Source organism: Dermacentor variabilis, chromosome 8 (assembly GCF_050947875.1).
Source record: "Dermacentor variabilis isolate Ectoservices chromosome 8, ASM5094787v1, whole genome shotgun sequence".
Taxonomy (NCBI): domain Eukaryota; kingdom Metazoa; phylum Arthropoda; class Arachnida; order Ixodida; family Ixodidae; genus Dermacentor; species Dermacentor variabilis.
Window position 1 is genome coordinate 26,607,834 of NC_134575.1, and position 26,838 is coordinate 26,634,671.

General features: G+C 42.2%; 2 protein-coding genes across 7 annotated transcripts in view; both read left to right on the forward strand.

The window, feature by feature from the left end:
• LOC142589886 (uncharacterized) overlaps positions 1 to 4,210 on the forward strand; it is a 33,922-nt gene extending 29,712 nt beyond the window's left edge. For 3 of the 4 annotated variants that reach the window (XM_075701540.1, XM_075701541.1, XM_075701543.1), the window contains exon 15: positions 2,631 to 4,210. In XM_075701540.1, coding sequence (XP_075557655.1) covers positions 2,631 to 2,918 — 288 coding nt within the window. In that variant the 3' untranslated portion in view covers positions 2,919 to 4,210. The remainder of the gene's footprint in view (positions 1 to 2,630) is intronic. The other variant, XM_075701542.1, reaches the window with a different exon arrangement.
• Positions 4,211 to 10,094: 5,884 nt separating this feature from the next.
• Positions 10,095 to 26,838, forward strand: part of LOC142589887 (uncharacterized) — a 43,141-nt gene continuing 26,397 nt past the window's right edge. For 2 of the 3 annotated variants that reach the window (XM_075701544.1, XM_075701546.1), the window contains exons 1-4: positions 10,095 to 10,351; positions 17,228 to 17,397; positions 21,598 to 21,687; positions 23,336 to 23,452. In XM_075701544.1, coding sequence (XP_075557659.1) covers positions 10,220 to 10,351; positions 17,228 to 17,397; positions 21,598 to 21,687; positions 23,336 to 23,452 — 509 coding nt within the window. In that variant the 5' untranslated portion in view covers positions 10,095 to 10,219. The remainder of the gene's footprint in view (positions 10,352 to 17,227; positions 17,398 to 21,597; positions 21,688 to 23,335; positions 23,453 to 26,838) is intronic. The other variant, XM_075701545.1, reaches the window with a different exon arrangement.

Below are 26,838 nucleotides of genomic sequence, written 5' to 3' on the forward strand. Positions count from 1 at the left end.
CCATACATTGACCTCACTGTTGAAGGGCGTCGCATTGTGAATCTCCTGCCACAAAGATGTGTCACAGTTTGAGGTAGTTATCGCACCGATGCCTGGCTTTCTATCTCTCCTTTCGTCACTAGTGCGCTGGAAGCGACACAGTAGGGGTGGTGAGGGAGCAAGGCCCCACCCAATAAGTGGGGCATCTTCGTTGAATTTGTTTGCTACGTTGCTTAAAAGGTTCAGGCGTGTGCAATTGTTTTTCGATGCAAGATAGCATTCTGGTTGCCTTTCATTGCCACGCCCCTGGAGTCACGCCACCTACCGACCAATCAGAGCCACGCTGTTGTCAGTGACAAGGGGGCTTGTCTCAGCACCCCTTGGCGGCTGCGGTACGTGCGCTGCACAGCACGCCGGTGCAATCTCTGCGGCCACACGCAGCTTTGCGCAACTGTCGTGCTTAGACCGGAAGTGCAAAGATAAAATACTTCTTTTTTAGTCTTTTTGAGATCCCAGACCTATATATTTTTCACTTATTTAACTCAAAATTAACAATACCATTACTATTACTGAGAATGTTGTCGCAATCACGAAATCCACCAATACCGGTTGAACCTGCTTGGCTGCTTGTGAAGTAGCTGCTGACTACATTGCAAAGGAGAGAGCAAGCCATTTTTTACTTTTGCTAACACAAGATTGTAAATCCCTGCTGATGCAGTGCACTAATATTTGGCTCACATGTTCACAGGTGTCTTGTCTACAGATTGGCAACAAATTTTCTTACTATGTCCAAGTAGTGTTCCATGGCTGCTTTAAGAGGGGATGAGGCATTTCAAATAATTTTTTAAACAATTTGACAATATTGCACAGGTAATGTATCTTTACCAGCTGATTTTTAAAATTTATTAATTTTTTCTATGATAAATACTCTTTATGATATCCAAAACAGGATGTTCTTTGTTTGGAGCCTAATTAGCTAATTAACAGCAACTTTCACGGTAATTTACAGTACACGGAATTGATTGTGAATGTTCTTAGTGCGTTGTAAGGTATAAATTATTGTTTTAGGCCATTTTGAAACAAAGTTACAAGTTGTCAAACTTCATCATAAAGAATGCCCACCTTGATAAGTGAAAAATATCAATATGGTATTTGCCTAAATTATTTGCCAAAAATCTGCCTTTAGGAAATTTAAAAGTAAATTCAACTGAACACCTTTCCTACGAGAATGGTTTGCTTGGATCGCTGTTGTCTGTAGTAATAAACTTGCTAATACACTCAAGACACCTGATCGTCAAAAATGACCACGTTTGAATCTGAGCATTTAACAACTTCTAGCTGAACTTCTAGGCGTGCAGAATTTTTTTTTTTGATCATATGAATTACAGCTTCAAAAAGAGCGCATGTAATTTTGCATTTATTGAGCTTATGTCTGGAACTGCTAGATACTGTCATTGATTGGAATGTCAGATTCTAGGTAAAAAGGAAAGACCATCCATAAAATGCTTGACAAGCAGTGGGATATTATTAACCATTGTTCAAATAGGTTCTATTTTTTATTCAATTTCTATTGATATTCTAACTTAAGAGGAAAATTTACTTCAGGCACTCTAAATATGTGAAGATTGAGAAATTGTTTTGCTTGGCATTCACTGTGCCAGTTTTGATGAGGTTTGTTGACTACTGACTATAGAGAGTAGATTTTGATTTAGGCCAATAATTTTTCTTAAAAAAAGGTTTGTAAATTGAGAAATAAGCTAAACCATTAAGTTTACAACTCTAAACTCAGCACTAAAAAAATCAATATCACGATTGTGTAAACTGGACCTGTTGAAAAATTTAATGTGGATAAAAATTGACAGTTTATGCACCACTGTGAAGTATACTGCTAATTTGTGAGTTGGAATTTTGCAAAACCCTCATAAACATTGTAACAACTTCACCTGTGCTCTAAACATTTTCAATTTATGCTATCAGAATTTTTTTAATCTTCAAAATTACCAAATAAAAAAAAACTCATGCGTCGAGTTTACAATACCGTAAGCTCCACTTTTAACACATCTAAATTGTAAAGCAGAGATGATTGATTATGCACTGTTCTAAAATATACTAGTAATTTGCAAGTATAACCTTTGCAAAACCCTTGTAAGCATTATAACAGCATTATAAGCATTATTATAACAGCGCTCTGTTCTATCAACTGATTTCCTTCCTTGTGAATTGTACACAAAATGAGGCTTTTCACTGATGAGCTTATGTAACAATTTCGCATAAGCTGTAAATTCATATGTGGCATTTGTGTTGATGGTATGCTCTAAAAGATTTCGTTCACAGTACTACAATACCTCTTTTTGGTGCAGTGTACGAGTTTGTAAACTTTGTGCTTCTATATATTTTTTATACCTACTGATTTTTGGCAATTTCTCCTGTAATTTGAGCTCCTAAATCAATTTTTTGTTTCCTAGAGCTGTTAGAATGTAACTTTCACTTCCTATAATGCAACAAATTTTATTCAAATTGGTCCAGCTGTTGTTTCATAAAAGCAATTTCTTTGTTTTGCATGTATTGTATTAGGAAAATTGGAGTTTGCCCAGAGCTAAAGCTGAAAATGTTGTGCAATTGAAATTGCAACAGGTTGTTAATTCTGATAGGAAACTTCTATGCCACAGGGCAATGCGCTGCCGACACCCTGCCTCGTCACACACGTCGACAAGAGCGTCGACGTGTTCGTCAATGGTGTCCACCTGTTCACCGCATCGTCTCTGCTTGGGGGCCTCTGTGCGCTGTTCGCGTCTTTCTGGGTGTTCCATATCGAGTACTCCAGGCACGCGAAGGGCATCTTGACATTTCTGGAGCACGCCTTTCTTTACTTCAACTACACCACGCCACACAACAAATGTAGACGGTTCATTAATTTGTACAAAAGGTCATCATCGTAGTGTGCGTCTGTTGTCAAGTGCAACCAGAGGAGCATACTGTGTTGGTGGGGCCCCAGTGCTTTGGAGAAGTTAATTCTTAAACTTTTAGTCATTGCAATGAGCACTACTTGCAGGTTAGAGATCTCCCGATCCACTTGAACATGATTTCATGCTAAGGCTAGACTGGTCATCATGGAATAGTAACAACTAAAGAACCATGGCAAGTTGTGTAACTAAACACAACTGCAATTTGAACTAGTGTGAATCCAGTAAGAGAGCAGATGAACATAACGGATGGGCCAGTGTAGTGTGTTCTTGCTGTTGGTATCTCAAAGTTTCTTAATTTCTGCAGTGTTAAGTTGAAAGTGTTTTATGCATAACCAGCAGTCTAAGATCAATAAGAATGGGCAAATTAAAGTTTCTTGCTAGAAGCACAATTGCTTAAATTGCTGTTTATTGAAGGTAACCAAAAGTGTTGTGCAGACTTGTAATCGTACAAGGACAATCAATAAGAGGCAGAAAGAATAAAATGTTGTGCGTTCCTTATTAATTGTCCTTGTCTTAATGCGCTGCTTTAAAACTGTGTTGAATGCAGTCAATGCCTCAAGTCACATTGTATGTTAACCTTACCCTTGTTCAAAATTTGTGCTGAGTGAGTTTTAGTTTCTTATTCATTCAACAACGTAACATTCAACCAATGTGAGCAGCATGCCTGCACATGGATAGGTTGTCACGAGTGCCTTGAAAAACTTCTCACTTGCTGTTTTGAGAAATGGTGCTTATCAGTGGCACATATCTTAATATAGTCAGCATGGACTGCCTTCAACCTCGAAGAGGACAGTGGCATCTCCACTGACTGCAGTCTAAGCAAGTGTTCTGAAGTTGAACTGTCTGTTGGAACCTGTGATACCTTGTCAGTTGGTGCTGGCGAACGGCAAGGGATAACCTGCCAGCACAAAAACAATGCGTACTCCATGTTAATATGCAGGATGTTGCTTATACCATTTTGTTGTATTGTTTATGGTGTATATATATTTTTGTAAAAGGCTTGTTTACAGAGAACAGCAACAATGCAGAATAAGCTACTGCATTTTTGACAGGTCATATTATAGTGATACACCAAGTCTGCAAATGTCTTTTAGGATAGAAAGAAGCTTTTTATTTCAAAACTAAGTAATCTCCAGTGCATATTATGAAGGCTGGAAACTTGTTCTAGCCAGCTTATTCTCATAGTATCGGGCTGAATTTCACAATTTTATAGTGACGCAACTGATCTGTGACTGAGAATAAACTTCAGCTGTTTGTTGTCTTTTCTCGGCGGTGTTGTCTTTTCTTGGCAGCCTTTTACAAAGGGACACTAAAGAAAAGGATAAATTTAGACTGTTAATGTATTCTTTAAAATCTCTGTTGTTCATTCTGTGATATGTCAATCATTAGAAAAAAATGAAGCTCAAACTCATTTTCTAAATTTTGTGCCTAAGCTTTAATGCTGGTTTGTGATTGTGACGTGGTGGATTTCAATATGTTTTTTCGTATTTGGAAAGTATTGGTTCTGCAAAACTTCACGAAACTCATGTGGTGTACAACTGATATCGGCCACAACATGAAAAGGCACAAGGCCAGCCACATTTTACAGTTGCTCTTGGGCTAGTTGCGGATGTTCAGTCAAAGGCTGTGTGTAAATTTGACGCATTATTGACTGTCTATGCGAGCAGACATGGGCACAGTCCTGCTATACTGCCAAAAATTGCATACGTCCCGATATTTAAGTACAGTCCAACCTCGATATAACGAACACGGGTATAACAAAGTAAATATAAAATTTGGTTATTCATACTTTATTTCATTGAAGTAGTCTGCTATAACAAAATCAAAAGTGTGAAGTCCGGTGTAGTACCGGTCATAGCAAAGCTAATTTTTTTTTTCTGGTAACAAAAATGTCAAATATAGTTGCCTAGTCGATTCTTCAGACACCCGATTTTTCAGTCTTGCATGATTCCTGTGGCACCGCCTCGTACCTTTAGCATCAATGTATAATGGCAATTGAAATTTTGGGTGCCACATTGTGTTCTTGGTACGAACCGTGTGCACGATGCCGTAAACATGGCGGCCATCGACAAGAAGTTTCTTTGTGTCGACTGGCACGAAACTGCAACTTTGTAGATGAAACTGTAATGGGTAGGCCTAATGGCCTCCTCGTCTGAAAATTCTGTCGGAGGCTTGCGTATTTTTATACTGTAGACCTTACCAGCAATTGAGTGTGAAATCAGATGCACGGGCCAGACTAACTGTCATAGCAATGGAGTACGGATCATGGCCTGTGCAGGCCCACGTGTGGTCCTTTTTGTGTCAAAGGTCTGTCGGCGGTGTGCACGTTTTGGCCTGCAGCTTGGCTTGGTTGGGCTACAATCGGCAAGCCAAGGTGCCGGTCCCACTTGATGATACGGATCATGTGTTTGCGCATTCACGGCGATGCAGAATGCGTGTATGTGATTTATTGTTCCTGTGCCTCATATCTTCACGGCAAAATACGGCGTTTTTTAAGTGTCTCTGAAGACCCTTTGCTGGCCTGTCGGAGGCACCCCGCTTGCGTTCCTTTCGCGTAGATCTGATCGCGATTTTTTTCCTGTCGATATATGCATTTAAGCTTTTAAGGAAGACCGGATGCAATGAAGGTATTTTTGTGGCCGTGATGTGATTTCATGATAATGAGGTTTGACTGTATGACGATCAGGTCAGTACAAGGGTAGTTCATTGCTTGCACAATACCCTGAAGATGCCTCCGTAATCTGCAAGGAATGTAGGTAATTGAATATGAGGGTCTTTGTTTTGTGGAAAAACATGGCATCTCCTGGTGTTTGTGCAGAGCATCGGTCTTACAGATGTCGAGTTACGCTTTCTTTCTACTAGCCTCCCTTAATTCAAGAAATGGTAATTGTCAACTGGCCACTGCTTCGGATTTGCTCAAATATTTTGTTTTGCCTTATAAAAGTGCGGACAATGTTCCAGAATGGTATACTTGCATTTGTCACCTTTAAGCTGCTAAAAGCTGTTGAGCAGCTCTCAGTGGTAACTGAATAAACGCAACTGGGCAGGCCCTTTGTGACTGCAGTCAAACACAACCATGCACATAGGCGCTGCTGAGTTTTGCACCAGATTTAGATATATGATCTGAGTATGGTACATGACATGGCATATGTCTGCTATGAAGAGGGTTCAACTTGCAGCATTGAAATTGGTAGTTGGGTGACTGCTTGCCTTCTTTTGACCATGACTGTGACTGTAAGCAAAAGCTACAAAAACACGAATTTGTAAGGGGCATTCTTGGAATAATGTACATTAACTTTTGTTTGTGTGAGCGAAGAGGCTTCACTAGTGAGTATCAATCACTGTCTTTGATTTGGCAGACTAAAAGAAAAATCAGATTTTCTAAAAAAATATTAAATTTTTCATGATTGTGACTTAAATAGATCACTGATTTTTGCACACATTCCTCTCTATCCTCCCCATCAAACTGAAAAATATGAAGTCCACAGACATCAATGGTCGTAACTTTGTACACACAAGTAAGAATTTATAAATGCTTCATAATAAATTGTCTGTGGATTTTTTTCACAAGAACAAAAAGTGCTTTCTACGAGCACATGCAGGTACTTTTGCAAGCTATTGTGTTGCATAATTTTGCAATGTTGGCTTTCCCTGCAATGTTCCCACCCAACGAAGCTTTTGCCTACAAACTACAAGTCTCACACGTGGAATGCGTGGATTTTACATAAAGCGCTGGTACAGAAGGGCTCTAAGCTAGTAATAAAAATTTTGGCAGAACCCATCTTGCAATTAATGTTGATGCCAATGCAATTAGCATTGCACCAATGTAGTGACACCGCAGAAGCTATTCATATGTTTGAGGCATGTATGCAGCAGGGCTCTTTTCTTGCACTTTCATTTGGACTCGCTGTGCCATCAATTGGCGCAGCCGATAAGTCTGTTCCTGAAATGTGTGTGAACACAAGACAAGATTCTTTGATTATATATGATGCTGGTTCGATTCCGCTGAACCGGATAATTTTTTTTCTAATTCAAGAGCAGCACACACCCTGTGGCATGTGCCCAGTAGCTTTTTCTGTTTATTGAAGCCCTGCATAGATCTGTGGTGTGGAACAGACCTACAAACAGGTGGAACAACTTGGATATCTAGGCCACTTTTAACTGCCTTAATGGACACAGTTGCAGACTTCCACGATTAAGAGGTAGCTACAACAATAGCACAGTGGCTATTGATGTGTGCTGCACACTGCTGTTCTAAAGGTTGCGGCTTTGATACCAGCTGCGGTGGCTGCATTTCGATTGTGGCAGAATGCAAATAACACTAGTGTAGTTCACTTTCAATAGGTGAAGCACCAATAGTGACGGCACACAAGAAGAAATACAGACAGGACAAGGCACTACTTGCAGCTGTTTATTGAAGTCACAGGTGGCTGATTATATAGCCATAAGGAGAGGGGAACGAAAAAAGAGGGACACTGAATATGTGAATGCGCACGTGCGAGAACACTGAAGATATATATGAAGGGAATCACGCTTAATCTAAATCCAAAACTTATCTGAAAACATGCTTTCATTCGTGTAATATTCAGAGACGGGGTACTGACACAGTTGTCCCCTCTTTTCTTAATCTCGTTGGCCTCCAACAATTCACGCGCGGAGGCCAAGGAGACAGATAAACAGTTGCAAGTAGCGCCTTGTCCTGTCCGTATTTCTTCTTGTGTGCCGTCACTATTGGCGCTTCACCTATTGAAAGCTATGCACCAACTAGCCCCACAACGTGTTTTACTGCTAGTGTAGTTCAATTTAGGTCCACGTTATAAAGAACCCAGGTGGACCGTCAAAATTAATGCAGCAACAAGAATCAATGGGTGTGGGGCGATCGCCTGACCATGTTCAGAGACCACCCAACACTACAGACTAGAAAGAATCAGATTTTTGCCACCACACGATAAACAGGAAGGAGGCCGTAACCTTACGCTTACTCCAAACACACACCTACCCTAGCCCGGCCGTCTTACACCACTGTTACCCAGGATTATACCCAACTGATGCGTGTAAAGTGTGCAGACAGAGAGCAATGCTGCGATACATGCTCTGGAAATGTACCGGTAACAATGGTACTGAAACCGCCACTGTTCACGACGCGTCCATAACCGTGGCCTTTGCCAGTGTACAGGAAGCCTCGAGCTCACTTCTTCCCGACACCGCCCCAGCTGCGGGGGCCGCCGGGGACCTTCTCCGTCAGCGTTGCAGACGCTGGGAGGCGGCTCTCGAAAGTTAGGGAGTTGGAAGACCAGCTCTGGGCCGTCCGGAAAGCCGAAGATGCCGCCCAAGTCCAAGGACTTCGAGCCGCCACCTGAGGTCACCACAACCAAAACTGCCAGACTTTTTTTTAATAAAGTTTATTTTCTTCTTCCACCACTACGCCATTTCTCGCATTCAGATCGTAGCTTTGGCAGTAAAAACCCCAGACTGTTTTTCTCCACAGGACGTAGGTGTGCGAGAGCAGCTGGGCGAGGGCAGAAGGAATAATAGAAGGGAAGGGCAGAAGGTTCTCATAGGCTGCAGCTGCTGTCAGTGCAACACCCACAAGAGTGCTGCACTGACAATACAACTTCCTCATGGTGAGAAAGAAGGCGTATGTAGAGTCTATTATGTCACAAAGGCCCGCACTTACTTTGGGGATCTTGTTGGGCACGAATCAGGCAAGCATAAAGAACATTATGTGTAAATGTAGACAGCTATAATTTTTTAGTGCTAATCTGAAAACTGGGTTTTGTCATTGAATTATGTCACACTTGTCCGTCAGAATGCCTCCTGCTCCTCTCTCAAATGCACATCCCTCCACCTATGAACTGTGATCTCTAACATGCCATAGTTGGGCACGTTGACACATAACATAGTTGAGAATCCCCTTTTCTGGAAAGGAAGGTCCAGAAGTTGGACCAATGATGAATGAAAATATTTAGGTGAAAGAAGGCTTTGTGCAAAAGCTAACCTTCAAGTTTGAGATTTTGAGTGTGAAGTTACTTGGTGACCTTTTCTACATTTTTTTATGCCAAATGAAAGTATCAGATGTCACAATCCTGTAATTATGGATATCTTAACGCTCCTCAAGGGGCTTCTGCAGTCCAACGTCCATACATATAAATTTGGATACACTATTTCACAGATGCGTTGCCCAAATCTTGCAACATTTAAGAACTATTTGCAAGGGCACCTCTAACTTCTGTGAAATTCGCCTTGAACATGTCTTGACCATTACTACACTTAAAAGAAAATCTCGCACCTGTTGGGGCTTATCTTGCCCCACAACGATAATCGTCATCTGCCTTGCTTGCGTTTCCTTTCTTGAGAACTCTGCGCTTGCTATTTCCTGTCGAGAATTCTGTCACGCTAATAACGCACATGCCGTTCGTGACCTAGAGGTACCGGGCGCGCAGCATTTAAGAAAGGAAATGCGGGCAATATAGATGGTGATCAGAAGCGTAGACTGTTAATTGGGCCAGTTGGTGCATCATGTAGTGTCGTTGAGCGAAAATACGGGCGGGAAGAACGGAGTGGACAGATGCACTCCGTTTCTTCCAAACGGAGTGGACAGGTCCACTCCGTTTCTTCCCGCCCGTATTTCCGCACAACGACACTACAAGATAGATGGTGATTGTTGTGGGACAAGATCAGCGCCAAAGGGTGCAGATTGATTTGAGAGTGCATATACGGCCAGGCTTGATCAATTTCTACACCGCGTGTTCATCTCCCCAACGCTTAAAACAAGTCCACCGTGCTTTTCTTTATAATTGCACCATTATATCCAGAGTAAAGAGCGACGTACACCTCAAATCTTCATCGCGCAAGTGCTAGGCACCCATTTTACACCCTTATCATGGCATTCAGGATTCGCGACAAAATAGAGGGCGCTAACTAACATTCCAAAAGCGTGCCATGACTAGCCGCTACTTTGACGATTTGAAGAACGAATTTGGAAAGATAACACACGAAAGATTAGGGCCGTTCGGAAATTAAACTTGGCATTTATACTCGCTGGCCACCTGTCGATTGTCAGCTTTTTCAAATGAGAGAGAAAAACCTCTAAGCCAGTCTGAACATTCATATATGTATTCACCTGACCAATCTGACCACCAGCTGGTCGTTCTTTCCGCGCCATTTCCCGCTCCGGCTGCAAGTGTAATCGCTTATCCGGTTGCCAGTAAAGTTTGGCGTGGTTCATGCGTGTTTTGTGATACGCGGCGACGTGCCGCAATATTTCTGTCGCAATGGGAGACATATTTTGCCTCGTAATGTTGGAGAGCGGCAGCAGGAGAAAGCTGAAGCTCCAAACGGGATCCTACGACGAATTACTCACGGGCCTTGCCGGAATCGCCGAAGTCGACTTCCGTAACACCCTGGTAGACTCCTCTATGTTTTGCACCACTTTTGACTTGATATTGCGTGTACGCCTGTATGCTAGAATTAATTGCGGTGTCCAGAACATTTATTCTGCGTAATTTAACGGCGTTCGCCGCTGCCAGGGCTCCTCTATCGCAAATCACGGGCGATTTGGTCCGAACAAAATGGCCGGGCTCGTATCTTTAGAAGTTTGTAAAGTGTCGTACTGTGTGGCGGCATGATTCTGGGCTGTAGCGAACTGTGTCGATTCCGACCCGAGAAATAATCTTATACGAGATGCTCCGTGCAATGGACAACGATCATTATTATTACTTCAAATACAGATAAAAGGTGTATTATGTTTTCGTATTTTTTTTCTTTCGTTTGCAAGGCATTCCACGAGGTAAGCTTTGTCTTAATGCAGCGAAGCCATTCATTGGCTGATGATAGACCTCAGATAATTACTGATCATCATCAGCCTATTTTATGTCCACTGCAGAACGAAGGCCTCTCCCTGCGATCTCCAATTACCCCTGTCCTGATACCAACTAGCATCCGCAAATTTCCTAATTTCGTCGCACCACCTAGTTTTCTGCCGTCCTCTACTGCGCTTCCCTTCTCTTGGTACCCATTCTGTCACCTTAATGGTCCAGCGATTATCTAATCTGCGTATTATATGACCTGCCCAGCGCCATTTTTTTCTCTTAAGAGGAAGCTTTAGCTCGGGTGCTCCTATCTAAATACATGTAAAAGGAGAATTCGTTTTTCTCGGCAACCACTGCATCAAATTTGACGGGGTTTGTTGCACTTAAAAGAAAACGTAAAATCTAGTGACTGTTGGTTTCGAATTTTCGATTTAGGTCGTCAATTTTTTATTAAAAATTGGCAAAAATCGCAAATTTTCAGAAAACAAAACTATGAACTTTACAACTCCGTAACTCAGCAAGAAAAAATGTTATCGCATTTCTGTGAATTGTGTCTGATAGAACATCTAAAGCGGACAAATTTGACATCTTACGCATGAATCTCAAAAAATTTATTAATATGTAATTACAACTTATGCAGAACCCTTGTAAACAACGTAACAAATTCACGTAAGATGTAAAATGACATATCGAATTTGTCCGCTTTGAATGATCTAATGGATGCCGTTTACAGAACCGCGATAGCTGTTCTTTATGCAGAGCTATTAGTTTGTAAACTTCGTGCTTCTATTTTTTTCAAACTTCTGAATTTTTGAAAATCTTTTTAACAATATTCAAGTGCTAAATCAAAATTCCGCTTCCTACAGTCACTAGAATTGAGCTTCCTCTCTCAAATGCAACAAATTTCATTAAAATCGGTCCAGGGGTTATCTCAGAAAAAACGTTTTTGCGTTTTTACATGTACTTGTATAGGCCGCGTCTTAGCTCGGGCCCAACTCCGACGCGGCCTATTCAAATACATGTAAAAACGCAAAAATGTTTTTCTGAGATAACCCCTGGACCGATTTTAATGAAATTTGTTGCATTTGAAAGAGGAAGTTCAATTCTAGTAACTGTTGGAAGTGGAATTTCGATTTAGGTCCTGGATTCTGTTAAAGAAATTTTCAAAAATTCGGAAGTTTGAAAAAATAAATAGACGCACGAAGTTTACAAATTCATAGCTCTGAATTAAAAGCAGATATCGCGGTTCTGTAAACGGCATCCGTTAAATCATTGAAAGCGAACAAATGCGATAAGTCATTTTATATCTGACGTGTATTTTTACGTTTGTTTACAAGGGTTCTGCAAAAGCTGTATTTCCATATTATTAAATTTTTCGAAATTCATGTGTAACACATCAATTTTGTCCGGTTTAGATGTACTATTAGATGCAATTCACAGAATTGTGTTATAATTTTTCATTGCTGACTTACAGAGTTGTAAACTTCATAGTTTCGTTTTTTGAAAATTTTCGATGTTTGCCAATTTTTAATTAAAAATTGGCAACATAAATAAAAAATTTGAAATCAGTAGTCACTAGATTTTAAGTTCTTTTAAATACAAAAAAACCTCATCAAATTTGGTGCAGTGATTGCCGAGAAAAACGAATTCTCTTTTTACATGCATTTAGATGGCAGCACCTGAGCTAAAGCTTCCTCATAATGTCAATTAGAATATCATCTATACCCATTTGCCCTCTGATCCAAACTGCTCTCTTCTGTCTCCTAAAGTTATGCCTAGCATTCTTTGTTCCATCGTTCTTTGTGTTGTGCGGTCCTTAACTGGTTCTCAAGCTTCTTTGTCAGTCTCAAAGTCTCTGCCCGATACATCAGCATCGGTAAAATGCACTGATTGTATACCGTCCCTTTCAATGATAACGTTAAGCTTCCAATAAGGAGCTCACAATGTTTGCCATATGCTATCCAACCCATTTTTATTCTGTCAATTTCCTTCTCGTGACCAGGGTGCCCTGTGATTAGTTGACCTAGGCAAACGTACCTCTTAACAGACTCTGGAGGCTGCCTTGCAATCCAGAACCCTTGCCCAGTTATTCATCATTATCTTTATCTTCGGCATACGAATCTTCAAACCCACTCTTATACTCTCCCTGTTAAGGTCCTCAATCATTTGTTGTAACTCGTCTGCAGTGCTGCTTAATAGAACAGTGTCATCGGCAAACCGAAGGTTGCTGAGGTATTCGCTGTCGACCCTTACTCCTAAGCCTAATAACTAGTGCAAATTTACACGTCAGTTATCATTGAATATTCTGCGATGTGCACTGATGAGGCTTAAATGTGCGTGCATGTCTTTTCTTCTTTTTTTTTGGCATAGCTGGTAATATGTGCTTCTTCAAGGCTTAGGGTATATCTATACTGAGATAGTTGTTTAGCAAAGGATTGTGCCCATTTGGTTGTTTTCAATGTATTTCACGTGAATACTGGTCTGTTTTGTGCTGCTGTAGTCGGCAAAAACTTAAGAATTGCAAAGAAGCTTCGCCCACAAAAACTCAGCGGACCATAGGCGCTGACTACAGTGGGGGCTCCGGTGCTCAAGCCCCCTCCGGCTATGCCGAAGCCTACCCCCACCCCACCTAACGTGTCATTGCCAGAGTTTTGCAACCGCTTGATTTGAGGTTTCTTTTGACATGCCTCGACCTTTTCATTAAAAATTTTATTGTGCCTAATAGCTTACTATGTCACTGTTGGCACGGACGTGCATGGATTTTAATTCATACTTTGCATTATTTCTGCAAATCCTGACAATAGGAGAACAAGCGCATAAGATCTGCCAGCGGCGGCTGCCTCATCCGTATATTTTCTCACTTCATTGTTTTAAATTTCCACTGTAAACACCATGAACATACACAATAAATTTAGTAATATACACAGGAAAAAGTTTATTATATTCTTAAAGAGAAGGAGGTAGCCAATTAACAATTATTTCTAAAGGTATGGATGGCTTATGCCTTGAGAATAAATATGTTGCTGTGTGTTCACCTCACTTCAAAATGCTTTGCATGCTTTTTTGACCCTGAAAGAAACCTGTAGACTTAGTGACCCCTTCGGTAGAGTCTTTTATCAACGGTTTGTGAAATGCACGGAAATGATATGTGTCTCAGTCTCACTTCTCTTTCCAGTAAGTAAAGCTAATGACTCAATAAAAAAAAACACTTCTAATAATTTACTACATTTATTAGGAATGGAAACATTGTCACTTGCATGCAGAGGTCATAAATATATACAGGGTGTTCCAATTAACTATCATGCACCAAGGTTTAAAAAAAAAGCAATCTGTTACTTAAAGAAAACCTAGTGCATTTTGTTTCCAGTACAGTGGAATAGCTGCCAGTAACTTTTTTTGTTACTGATATTTAATTAGGTAATTGTAATTATGTAACTCGAGACATACTATCATAATTACCAAAGTGTCAATGAGGCATTTGTAGGTACAATCAAGGGACGTCTAACTGCAGTATTTTCAGCGATGTACTGATTGCATACTATTTTTTTCTGACTGATAAACAAACCCTGCAAAATATGGTGAATACCATGTGACTGCGTTCCCACCTGCATCAAAAGCGGTGCCCTCGAACCGGCTCCTTAATTAGGCAGAACAAAATGAAGGGTAAAAAAATCACCGCCCAAGTACTCTGTACAGATAGTTAACCAGCGAAGTGGAAGCGTGTGGCCTGGGTGTTCATCACTGGGTTAATCCCGACGGTTCATTAAACAACGGCTTGGTAGGCGGCTGGATCCTCAGTACGCAGTTGCTGCTTGCACTCGACTGCATGAACCTCTTGTGCCTGGGCTGCAGCAATGAGACGGCGTAGATGAGTTTATTCCTGGTTCTGCTTGCGGCGTTGTTGATTGAAAGCTGCCTGTTCTTCAGGAGTACGTATGACACGTCGCCTATCCGTGTCGGAGAGAAACTGTTTCACGCCTGCTCGGCTGTGACTAGCGCCGAGCCAATTGTGTGCCTCTCTTTCACTTTCTTTTTTCATGCATTAGCATGGGGTTGTGCAGGAGGAGTTTTCGGTATATAGGCGACAGACGGACGGATGAGCGAATCGGCTAGCCATATACAGCTTAGCTGTAAAACGTAGTGATCGAGCTAGTGCCTTATCTGCTGCGCCTTGGCTGAAGTAACATGTCGCATTTAGTGTTGGAAACAAGCTGTGATAGCTGTCGTCTTAGCGTAGATAAAGTGCACGGATGGTTTTGTTTTTTGCCACAAAACCTATCGCCACAAAAGTGAATTGACGTCAGTGCAAATGATTAAAAGTGCGTTTTGTTTTGTCCCAATTGCCATGTCTTTCTCTAAATTTACACCAGTGCTATGATCGGTCCCATCTTCTTCGATCACACACTGACTGGACAGCATTAGGTGGACGAAATCCTTGAAGGAGTGGTGGATGAGTTTCTCAGCGAAGTCCCGCTACCACGTTTTCCAATTCTGTGGTATCAGCAAGGTGGGGCACCAGCGCACAGCAGCAGCCGCGCACGAAACCAGCTGGATGCGACTTTTCATGTGCAACAGATTGGAAAGCATGGGCCTGTAAATTGGCCGGCCAGGTCACCTGACCTTTTTCCACTCAATTTATTTCTTTGAGGTTATGTGAAAGACCGTGCTTACATGATTGAGATGAATTTCAGATTAGTTCAAGGAAAGGATAACGCATGTCTGCTGTTGAATTCCAACGCCGGTCATCAAGAAAGCCACTGAAGATGTAATAAAGCGGACTCAGTACTGCATAGCTGCGGAAGAGACATATTCGAACATGTCCTCTAGGCAGCAGCTGGTGTTCAACAGCGCTTACGAATTCATAAATAATAAGGGCACACTGAAATTTGGTGTATTTTTGTTTGTTTTTGTGCAGGCATCCCGATTGCCAATTAGGCTCATTTAGAAGTGCTATATTTACTTTCTTGAGCTCATTGTTTTTGCCTTTTCTCTACACGTGGGTCGCTTCCCAGTCTGTTTATTTCACTTTTATTTTTTCCCATTACCCTGTTTTTGCAGCACGTATACACTTTCATGAAAAATAAAACCGTCACTTAATTTTGCCTTGGTCTGAAGCAAATTTCTGGCGCGAAATATAGCTGCGCATGCACTCTGTCGATGCGGTGCGAGCAAAGCTGGGATTTTGAAACATGCTATGCCTATTACATTGCTTTTCGTGTTTCATGCTTGGTTAGAATGGTGCTTCGGCCACATTGTCAATGGGCTTTTGTTATCAGTGGGATCAGTCGGCCTTGAGAGGCAGATAATAAGTGTGACTTGGAGAGCAAGGAATAACTGAAAAGCCGTGAAACCTGCTGTTGGTGCTCCTTCCGTACCCTGATTAAGGTGATGCCCTGTCTCTTCGGGTTTGCGACAGGCAATGCAGTTGCTTTCAATAAGCTTATTTGTGGGCGCTGCTTTAGGATGAGGGTGGTAGCGCAGTCACACGGTATTTTTTATATTTCTGATATTTCGTGAGGTTTGCTTGCTAGTCAGAAAGAATTGCATGCAATTAGTACGTCGCTGAAAACACAGCAGTTAGATGTCATTTGGGGGTGCCTGGGGGTGCCTACAAATGCCTCATTGACACTTTGATAATTAGGGCAGCACTTCTTGGATTAGATAATTAATTGCAATTGTAGAATTACATTTCAGGAACTAAAGCATTACTGGTGGCTACTCCACTGTACTGGAAACAATATACATTAGGTTTTCTTTGAGTAATGCAACTGCTCTTAATTTAAGTCTTGGTGCATGATAGTTTGGGCACCCTTTATAATTCACTCAGTAACCGAAATAAGGCCAAGCGGAATTCGCTCAAAATCAGAATCAACAGCAGTCATGCGCAGGTGTGCTTATACAGACCCACAGAAAAAGAAAAAAAAAGACAGAAAGAGCCTGCGGTTTCGCCGAAAAGATGAAGCAGTATTAGTGATAGGGAAGTATATGACAATTACACGAAGGAAGAGTACACCGCTGATAGACGCCAGATTATTGGTGTTGGGATAGGACTCGGGCTGTGAAATTGAACTGTCTCCTACTATGAGGTCTTGTAAATTCTCATATAAGGCTGTCACTTCAGTGAACAATTCTTCGAGGTCACACGAAGTGCCCTAAAGTGCAATATATACAAGGGGTTAGAAAAGCTTGATGCCCCCCCCCTCCCGGTAAAATGATAACTTTCCGCCTACGGTTGTCACCAACTATAGTAATCAAGGCTCTTTGTTAAGCGATTGGTAACCCCTTGCACCATAGCAGTGTGCAAAGTAAACATATCTATTTTGACTCTATCAGCAGCATAATCATGACAAAAGTGCTGTCCCTTGGTATGTGCTAGTTGCTCTAAAATAAAGTGCAATTACTCTACCACATGCTGCCGCTTAATGTGTCGTGAAACCTCTTCTTAGTGACATTCCACTCATTCAACAACAGATTCAGATATTTGATACCGACTTGGAAGACTTCGTGGACCTGTTGCCTGGTGATGTGGTACCAAACAAGGCCAAGGTGCGCATTGTGACAAAAAAGGATCCTGCTCCGAGTACTGCGGCTACATCCCCAATTAAAGCCATTCTACCCAGTCATCCTTTGCACCAGGCTGTGTAAGTGTTCACCTATCATATATGCGTAGCCGTCCTCCTTTGCATGGAATATGCATGAAAGCTCGAGGACAGTTAATATAGAAAGTGTGTTTGTTTAGAGGAAATAAAGCACTGCAAAGTCATTAAGGTGATGAAGAATTACAGCTAGACTGGACAGATTACTCCTTGCCGTCATCTCACTGCCATAGCTAATCACACTTTACTTGGCTCAGAGCCCTTCATGTCAACACTTGAGCTGCAGCTGCTTTTTCTATTACCATCCATAATTGTTTTTGATGCGGTCAGGACTGTTTGTAATTTAAGCACTCTTTAAAGCTTTCTCATAACAGCACCTCAAATGTTGACAGCTGGAATTCAGATACAGGAAGGCTTATTAATGTAAGTGCTTATACAAAAGTGAACTGTGAAAAGTGGACCGACTTTTGAAAAAGGTCGGTCTACTTTTACAGTGAAAATTGGAATAGTAAAATTGGACCAATTTATTTTTTATCCAGCAATAGTGTAACATTTTTTCGAACAACTTATTGAAAATAGAGTTTAAGAAAAATAACTTTATTAAAAATAATAGTCTAAATGAAGATTGCAGAACTCAAAACAAGCAAAGGGACAAAACCAACTTCTCTGGAAGCCACACGGGCAACTTTTTAGTGGCAAATATGTCTTGTTTGCGGAAGGCAGTTTATATTTGGCACCATGCTTGTTCCCAGGACATTTTGTAATGTCCTCTTTGAAGTCTGAAGTGGCCTTTGTTCAGACTTATCAAAGAGAGTGTCTGCTCACAGATGTATTTATTTGCAAAGAGATGCCTGTTTAAGGCATCATTACTGGTGCTTCCATGTGCTCAAGGTTCATCAAAGAGAACATCTGCAGGGTGTCTACCAACTGGGAAAACCGGGAACTCTCAGGGATTTTGAATAGTCTGGAAGTACTCAGGGAAAACTTAGGGAACTTGTGCTTCTATCAAGGGAAATTAGCTGTAATTTTAAGGAAACGATAGTCGCAGTAATGCTGGCTCGCATAACAGAGAGGGATCGTAATGAATCGTCTTTTGACGCCGTGTCGTCGGCTGGAGGAGTGTACAGTCAGTGGCCGACTTTCCGGATGCCCGACGGCTCCGCGGCACTATCACGTGCCCCATAGCGTAAATGTCTAAGAACTTCTGAAATTTCGGACACAAGAGCCCTTCGCCGTCCGATTTTCCGGACTTTTTGCCGTGACCGCAGGTCCTAAATGGCATTAATCAAAGCCACCACTGCCGCTGTTTTGATTACCTTGCCACCGTGGCAAACGCTAGGCCTAGCTGCTTCAACGCTCGTTATAAACCTTCTTGCCGTTCGGCGCCGTGTTTTTCATTGAAAGAATTCGCCGCTGTGAGCAGTGGCACTGACTCCGTCTTCGTAGTCCTCGCGATTGGCTTCGAAGCTCGGAAAGTACGACGCGTTGCATAATGCCAGTTTCCAAAAGTCAGCTTTGTCTCAATACAAAAGTGGTACGCAGTGAAGCATAACAAGCGTGGAAAGGGGCAATTGTCACAGGACACGGTATCTATTCCTTAATTATTACACGCGTCCATCCACCATCTCCTGTCACAGTACGGGCACCGACATGCCTAGTAAGCGTGATGGTAGGCCTTTTCGAATGTGCCTGTGGCGATTTGAGCCTTTGATGGCAGTAAAAGACGGATTCATTTTTATGGACTGCCCAATCTTTGGGACGTTTTCGCGGCCCTTAGGGAGTCCGAAAAATCGGACGTTGACTGTACAGCTGACGGAGAGGATGCTTCGAATGGTCCGTGGGGCGAAAGCGCAGTAGAAGGAAGACGAGAACAGGACGGACCTACGCATTGAGGAATGAACGGGACAGGAAGCCTGCCGCCGCTTTATTCAAGGAGCTTGAGCTCAAAAAACAAAGTGTTGGCTGGCCCTGAAATGCAGTTGTTCCTCATCCAAACCGAAATAAACTCGCTAAAGCAGTGAAATGCAACATAAGGTGTTGTGTGCGGGCTGAGAGTATGTCAGGAGAGTTGAGGTCGACAAATCAGCTGTTGAGAATCTCATTTGTGACAAAGTTTGGGCCTCGCACCAACGAGCTTGCTATAAATTGATAAAAGTAGCTCATATCACCTTCAGTAATGGCGTGAACATTTGTAGACGTGACCTATTTTTGCCATTTCTGTGCAGTGGTAGCAAGGAACAGAGCATGAACATTAAGCTTACGGCAGATTGAACATTCTGTTAACCTAAATTACTTCCATTTTGCTTCTGAGTGATACATATCATTACAGAGTATCGCTTTGGTGAAGGCAGTGCCATGTTTTACGTGATGCTTGATGTGGGGCATGTCGGTAGCAGCCTTGAAATACATATATAAACATTTTTTCTTTCTTAAAATACTTGAGGCTAATGAATAACTTGTGCATGTAATTCGAGCGGAGGATTTAATCCTTTTTACGAAGAAGCGTAGAATGACTGACTTTACAATATTGACATATTTAGTTACTCTGTAATTATGACTCATCATAAAATGCTCAGAGCCATTCTATCACCTTGATTTGCTTTCAGTGGAGTCTCAAGCACCACACATGTGTCGACAGTCGATCATAATTCGTGACTGAAGTAGATATTCGAAAACATTTGTTTATGTATGCATCTCATTTTTATTCATATCTGAGAATGTTTCACTCGATTTGAAATGAGTTTTACTATTTGTTTCAAAGTTATCTTATTCGCTGTGCATTTTACTAGCCCCTTGCTAGAGATTTTTTAAAATATAAAATAAATGATACTGCTTACAATTCAAACTGGATTAAGTCATTTCTTAGCATGCTTACTAGAGAGTGACAGCATCGGGCAACATAGCGTCAGCCTGTCTTGATGTAAAACAGAGTTGTGTGTCACTCAGGGAATTTTGCAAAAGCACTCGGGGAAAACTTGGAAAACTCGGGGAATTTGGAAATGTCAACTTTATAGACACCCTGATCTGCTTTCGTATATATTTACAAAGGGACGTGTGTTTAAGGCATTATTGATGCTTCCATGTTTGTTCTCATCAAGGTTCCCATAAAACTGAAAAAGCTTTTGCTCTTGCTCCATACCTTTAGGTCTGGCAGATGCTGCGTGTACACGAGCTCTAGCTGCACTGTAATGTCACAATTGCGTATCATAACTATGAAAAAGTGACAAAACAGGTGTTTGCTGGGTTTGTCTTTGAATAGCTTAGATCACTGGTGGAACTCAACCAAAAAATTCCTGTACATTCCGAAAAGTTGGTGTAGTGCTCTCTTCTCCATGTGAGAGAGTACTTATCCTTGAATCCAAAAACATAATCTGATGCTAGAAATTATTGAAAGAGATGCCATTTTCATTCTATCGTTTTGTATGAAAGGGACAGAAAATGTTGCCACTTTCATTATTAGAATAGACAGCTCACGGTCTGCATCTGAATGCCGACATTATAAGTAAGGCTGGCAGCATGTCAAATGATTGTCTGCTAAGCCTTCGTCACACATGTTATGCACATTTGCCTCATCTGCACGAAGCCTCAAATGACATTGTGGGTGCCACTTTTACTAGATGAAAATAACATGCAATCACTCTTACACACAATGTGCTGCTATATGAGCACAAATTTGTGAAAGTTGAAAAGTGAGGCGAACATACCATGCAAAAGTATCTTTTTGCAGGCACTGCCATTCTTGATAGTTCAGTCGAAACACATTGGGGAACTGCACGTTTAATTCGATTGTGGACAACGCGCCAACAATGTGGTCTTGGCATTGGTAATCTGAAGAATAAATTCATCATTCCTTTCTCATCGGTTGTCAACAAAATTCTTGCACTGTTGCACTTGTTTTTTCCTTTCAATACCCTGTGCGCTGCATATTTAAGTGCTGCTGCGGGTCACTATTTTTCTTGTCCGAAGGGGACATGAGATGGGCCACAGCACTAATGACCCACTTGGGGTACACATGTGGCATGTTGTTTAGCCCTTGTCTAAGCTGTGTCGGTGTTCCTACTTTCTGTGCCTGTAAATAGTGTTCTGAAAGTATGTACACTGTTTCAAGAAAATGCATAGAAATCTTGTTGCCTACGCGCTGCACGATAACACTTTCAAACTAGGTTGAATTGTGCGAAAGAGTAGTATTATGACCATTGCTGTGCTGTGCAGATTAAGTTGTCTTCTTTATGGCTAAATTTTCAGACGCCAGGTTGCACCACACACAGCATTACGTCAGGTGGCGTCCCCGCTTCCCAGGCACCTAGACGGGCTACCATACAACGTCCAGTCCAGGTAGGCAAATAATTTTGCCTTGCCACATATTCATGCTTCAGTGTTGAAGTTGTCTGACAGGGCATTTATCGGTCTCACTGGTTGATGATGCGCTGGTTGACAAGAGAGCGCCTATAAGAACAAAACTGTCAGAGATGGACCACAAGCACAGACGTCCGAAAAAAGTATTGGAGAGCATTGACGGATCATTTTGTCTGGCTTTTTAAAGCAGTGGTGTGGGACTAAAGTAAGCTGGGCTGTTTGACACAAGTTCAACTTAGGGGTGATGAAATTTTTAAAAATTTTATGCGTAGAAGGTCTTAACGAAGATTGCAGGAAGAGGAATTCATGCTGTAGTGGACTTGAGCAGGTTGCTGATTACAAGGATGGAAAATTAATTTCATTGCGGAACTCTTTGAACCCTGAGTGATTGTTGACGAAATGAATGTGGAATTGAAGCCATCTTCTTTTTTAAATGTTGTGTTAACTACTGGCTTGCAGCAAGAAAAAAGGGAACCGAGGGGCCCAATTTTATGTATCATATCATAAGAAGCCAAACAAGAAACACACCAAGGTCAACATAGGGGAAATTACTTGTACTTACTAATTGAATTACAGAAATCATAAATTAATGCAAATGAAAATGGATGAAAAACAACTGGCTGCAGGTGGGGAACAATCCCACATACTCACATTATGTGTGTGATGCTCTTACCAGTTCAGCTACCGCAGCGCTGTTTCCCCATCCACTTTCTGGGGTATTTATGTTTTACTAGTAGAGCTAACCCTGAGAGTGTTAGCCAGCGCCGTCACTTACAAACCTTGGTGGCAGCTCAGTTCATAAGAGCACCGCACACGTACTGCGAATGCGTGGGATCGTTCCCCACCTGCGGCCAGTTGTTCTCTCGATCCATTTTCATTTCCATCAATCTAGAGTTTCTTTAATTCAGTTAGTAAGTACAAGTAATTCCCCCTATGTTGACTTTGGTGTCTTTCTTTGTTGGCTTCTGATCATACTACCAGCTTGCCAGTTGTTTACTCTCGATAAAGGACATTTTGATCCTGCTTTGGCAGTGTAATTTAATGATGTGCGAGTATACTTGTTGCTGGATTAGTTGATTCATTCTATTATGGTGTAAAAGAATGTGAAACAATGTGAAGGAACCTGTCCTGTTTTTTCATCTCATTTGAATCATTTTACACTCTAAAAACTGCCAATGCACCCTTATTCGACATTTCACTGCATGTCCTTCTAAACTAACGATGTCTAGCTTTTTTTTTCATGTTGCTTGTTCGGTGTTACGAGCATACATTGTAGGTGTAGTGTGTACACAATTTAGTTCACAGTTTAAAGTGTCTTCTAGTATATGTTTTTAACATGTGCGTTTGTATTTGCATTTGGAAATTTGTGTTGCAAAGCACTTGGCAACCCTGTACCATCAGATTCAAGTTGTTTGCTTTGTGTGCCAGAATGAGCTGCCCAATTGCGCTTTTTATACTGCTGTTTGAGTCCTCTATTCCTATGGTTACATGAAAGATACTTGTCCACAATTCGCTTTGGCTCACCATGCAAACATGCTTGTGTTAGTGTCACATTTTTGCGTTTTTATGTCATGAGTTCGTTGTATGAAAACAGGTGGTGTACATTTCGTTTTTTTTTTTCCCACAGTGATGTCAACGCAGTGCCAGCTATTTGCACAGCAGGTGATGTTCTTGTGCAAGCACCTTGTGCTGACACTATGACGAGCACCGACCGTGATACAGATTCTGTGGAATCAATTATGATGTGAGCCCACTTCCTAGCTTTCAAACTTCCACATTTTACCTTGCTTTTTGAGCGCTGACTTCTTTTTTGTCTTGTGGTAGTAAAGTCATGGCATTAATAAAGGGAAAATCAGACATCCACCCATTTCTGGCATTTGCTAAAAAAAACAACATACGGGTTTCTTTAAAGAAAAGCCTCGCAGTTGAAAAATTCGCCCTGGTCCGGGACCCGGCACCACCGCCTTTCCGGGGCAGCCGCTGCGCCATCTGAGCTAACCAAGCGGCTAGCAGAAGGCAGGGTGAAGTCAAACGGTTGGATGTCTGATTTTCCCTTTACTAATTACTTCTCTCCACCTTATGGGTTCACGCAGAACTATTACGTCAAACTCTTGCCTTTGCTTCAAGTTGGTGACAAATTCGACTTCGCCCTGCCAAAATAGAAAATTTTCAGAAAACGAAACTATCAAGTTTACAACTCTCGAACTCGACAATGAAAAACGATGTCACAATTCTGTGAATTGCATTTAATAGTACATCCAAAGCGCACAAAATTGATATGCCACACATGAATCTAAAAAAATTTGGTAATATGGAAATACAGCTGGTATGGAGATACAGATGGTATAGATGGTAGAGCGGGTTCTCCGGAAAGGTGGTAGTCCTGGGTTCGAGTTCCAGACCAGGATGAATTTTTATTCAACTGTGAAGCTTTTCTTTTGAGGAACCCGTATGGGTTTCCTTTGTAGCACTTAGCTACGTTTGGGTGGATGTCTCATTTTCCCTTGACAACCGAGTTGTATGAACAAATCAAAATAGGGGGATGGCAGAGCTCATGCGAGAAAACTATAATGGCGTGGAGCCCAGTGCCACTCCCCACCACATTCCTCCATCCGGCTGTTGATTCTGTTCACTCGTTTAACTGCTTCCTGGGTAACAAGCCGTGGCTGTCGTCGTTAAAGAATGACACTGCTATAACAACTGTAAAGAGGGGTCACGGGCCCAAGCGATATGCGACCTCCGCTGAGACATCACCTTGGTGGCCCCAAAAGGGGCCTTTTAATATATGTGAGAAGGTTGCCACGGCAGCCTGTCAGCTACAGAAATCCAGAAGAAATGCTGAGGTGACATCGCCACAAGCGTCTCGCCACATACTTTTCACTGGCTTGCACGAGAAAACCCTATGTCCTTCAGCCTTGCATGCTTTATGCAAAGCTTGCTGACATCCTTCTCCAAGGCATCTGAGTGCTCCATGGAAGGTTCTTCGCGGGAATGAAGCCCCCGGAAGGAGGGATTGAATCATCTGCCGAGCCTCCTGTGAGGACAACGTTGAGGAAGCCTGCCCTACCGCGTCATCACTGTCAGTGTTGCTCTCGCTATCCGATGCAAGCACGTTCGCGACGATCGCCTCATCGGTTAGAAGCACTTAGTTTCCAAATCTGTAGCCGTGCACTTTCTCTTCACGGGCAGCATTGTGCATTGCCGATGATAAGTTGGTAGATAAGCCATCTTCCGTTTCGGTGGCGAGTCAAACGAGTGTGGTAAACCACATGGCCAAGAACGATTTTGATGCAACCAACAAAGACAAACGCAAGCGATTGAAGGGACACTAAAGGCAAATAAGAAGTTGACGTGGACTGTTTAAATACCATTCCAGAAACCTCGCAATGCTTGTTTCGGGCCAAGAAAAGACTTAGTTTACTGGAAAATTGCATCTGAAGGGTCCGAATACCTTTTTCAAAATTGAAATCTCCCGCCACCCAAACGGGGGAGTGGTGACATTGCATATGCCATCACCGCCCTTTGCTGCCATCGATGAGTAAAACGGCGCCCGACAGATGGTGGCATCGAGCCAAGACAGAGCGGTGGATTCGCCGCTGCAGCTGCTTTTTGGTCAAGTGGCGTAGACCGTTCGGGCATCCCGCGGCATAATATGGAAGTTCTTGCAGTTTGTGCGAGTTTCGCGAGCCAGCAAAACCAGCGCGGCGGCACTACACGATCAGGAAAGTATTGAAACGCGAAAGCGTGGGCGGCGCAGAGTCGAGCGAAAACTGAACATTTCGACTGCCCGTGTCATTGTTGAGGGTCATTTCAATTAGTTCTTTTTTCTAAAAATGAAATAGAACTGGATTAGTAACATTTTATTTCGTCTTCTAATACAACACAATGATGTTTTTTGCAACGAGTGGTTGAATACTAGTGACGGAATTTAACTGAGGAGTGCTTTCATCATCGGGCAAGTGCTTGAATGTCCCAGGCGAGTCTCTAATCATGTCCTACATTTACCTCAGTTTCTCGATTACTAAAGCCCTCTTTACGATAATATTGATGCCTTGGAAATTCCCGAGCGCTAATCTCACTTTAGCTTGACTTAATATTTGCTTCAGTGTCCCTTTAAAGCTTAGACCGACAGAAAGCTGAGCTAGTTGGTAAGGATTCATTATGCAAAAAAGAGGTGAGGCGTGCAGACAGGACACAAGAGTAGAAAAGTGGACAACACGAACGCCGACTATCAACTGCAGGGAGCACTGAGGCAAAAAAAGAAAGAAGACACAAAACTCATCTGCGCAAGCTCAGGAATGGTATCACCACGTGTCAGTCGGGTACGTGTGCCAGCCTACGTGAGAGATAACTGTTAAGGCACTTAATCTCTTCCTTATGTAAAGTAATTGAAGGCTGCCTCACGCGCGCAGTTCCACCATTATAGATATGCCGTGCCTCTACCATAAGACGTGTATCTTCATTCTTGTGCCTGTACAATATCGCACGTTTATATAACTTTGGCGTGCAGTTACAGTCTTGGCAATGTAGGGACAGATTAGAAGGCTGATGCGCAGATGAGTTTTGTGTCTTCATTTTTCGCCTCAGTGCTCCCTTCAATTGACAGTCAGCGTTCGTGTTGTCCACTTCTCTACTCTTGTGTCCTGTCTGCATGCCTCACCTCTTTTTTGCGTAACTTTTAAAGCTGTTTGCAGGACTGTGCTGAATGAGGATCCAGCGAGCAATCTGGGAGCAGCGCAGTTGGCGCAGTCCATTCGTGTTAGGAGGGGTGGAAGGGGTACGGGAGAGAGGCGAACGAAGAAGGCTGGAAAATGAGCGTGGTGGCTGTTGGGGCAGTAGGCCATCATGCAGTGACTCGAATTTCTTGTTTTTTTTTTCCTTTTCAAGGATGTTGCATTGCACTACCTTTCAGCACGAACACCAGCATGAACACCTAGCAGCCAGAGTTCGCGTTATAGCGGCATTGGGGCACTGTAGTAAGCTGGTTATTTCACCATGGAAAACATACAAAAAGTTGACGGTGCAACAGCTTCTCATTGTTATAACTGATGTTTTGTTAAAACTGGTTGAACTGTATAAATACCGTGTACCAACTAGCCCAACAGCATACTTACTTTTCAGTGTTTGTTC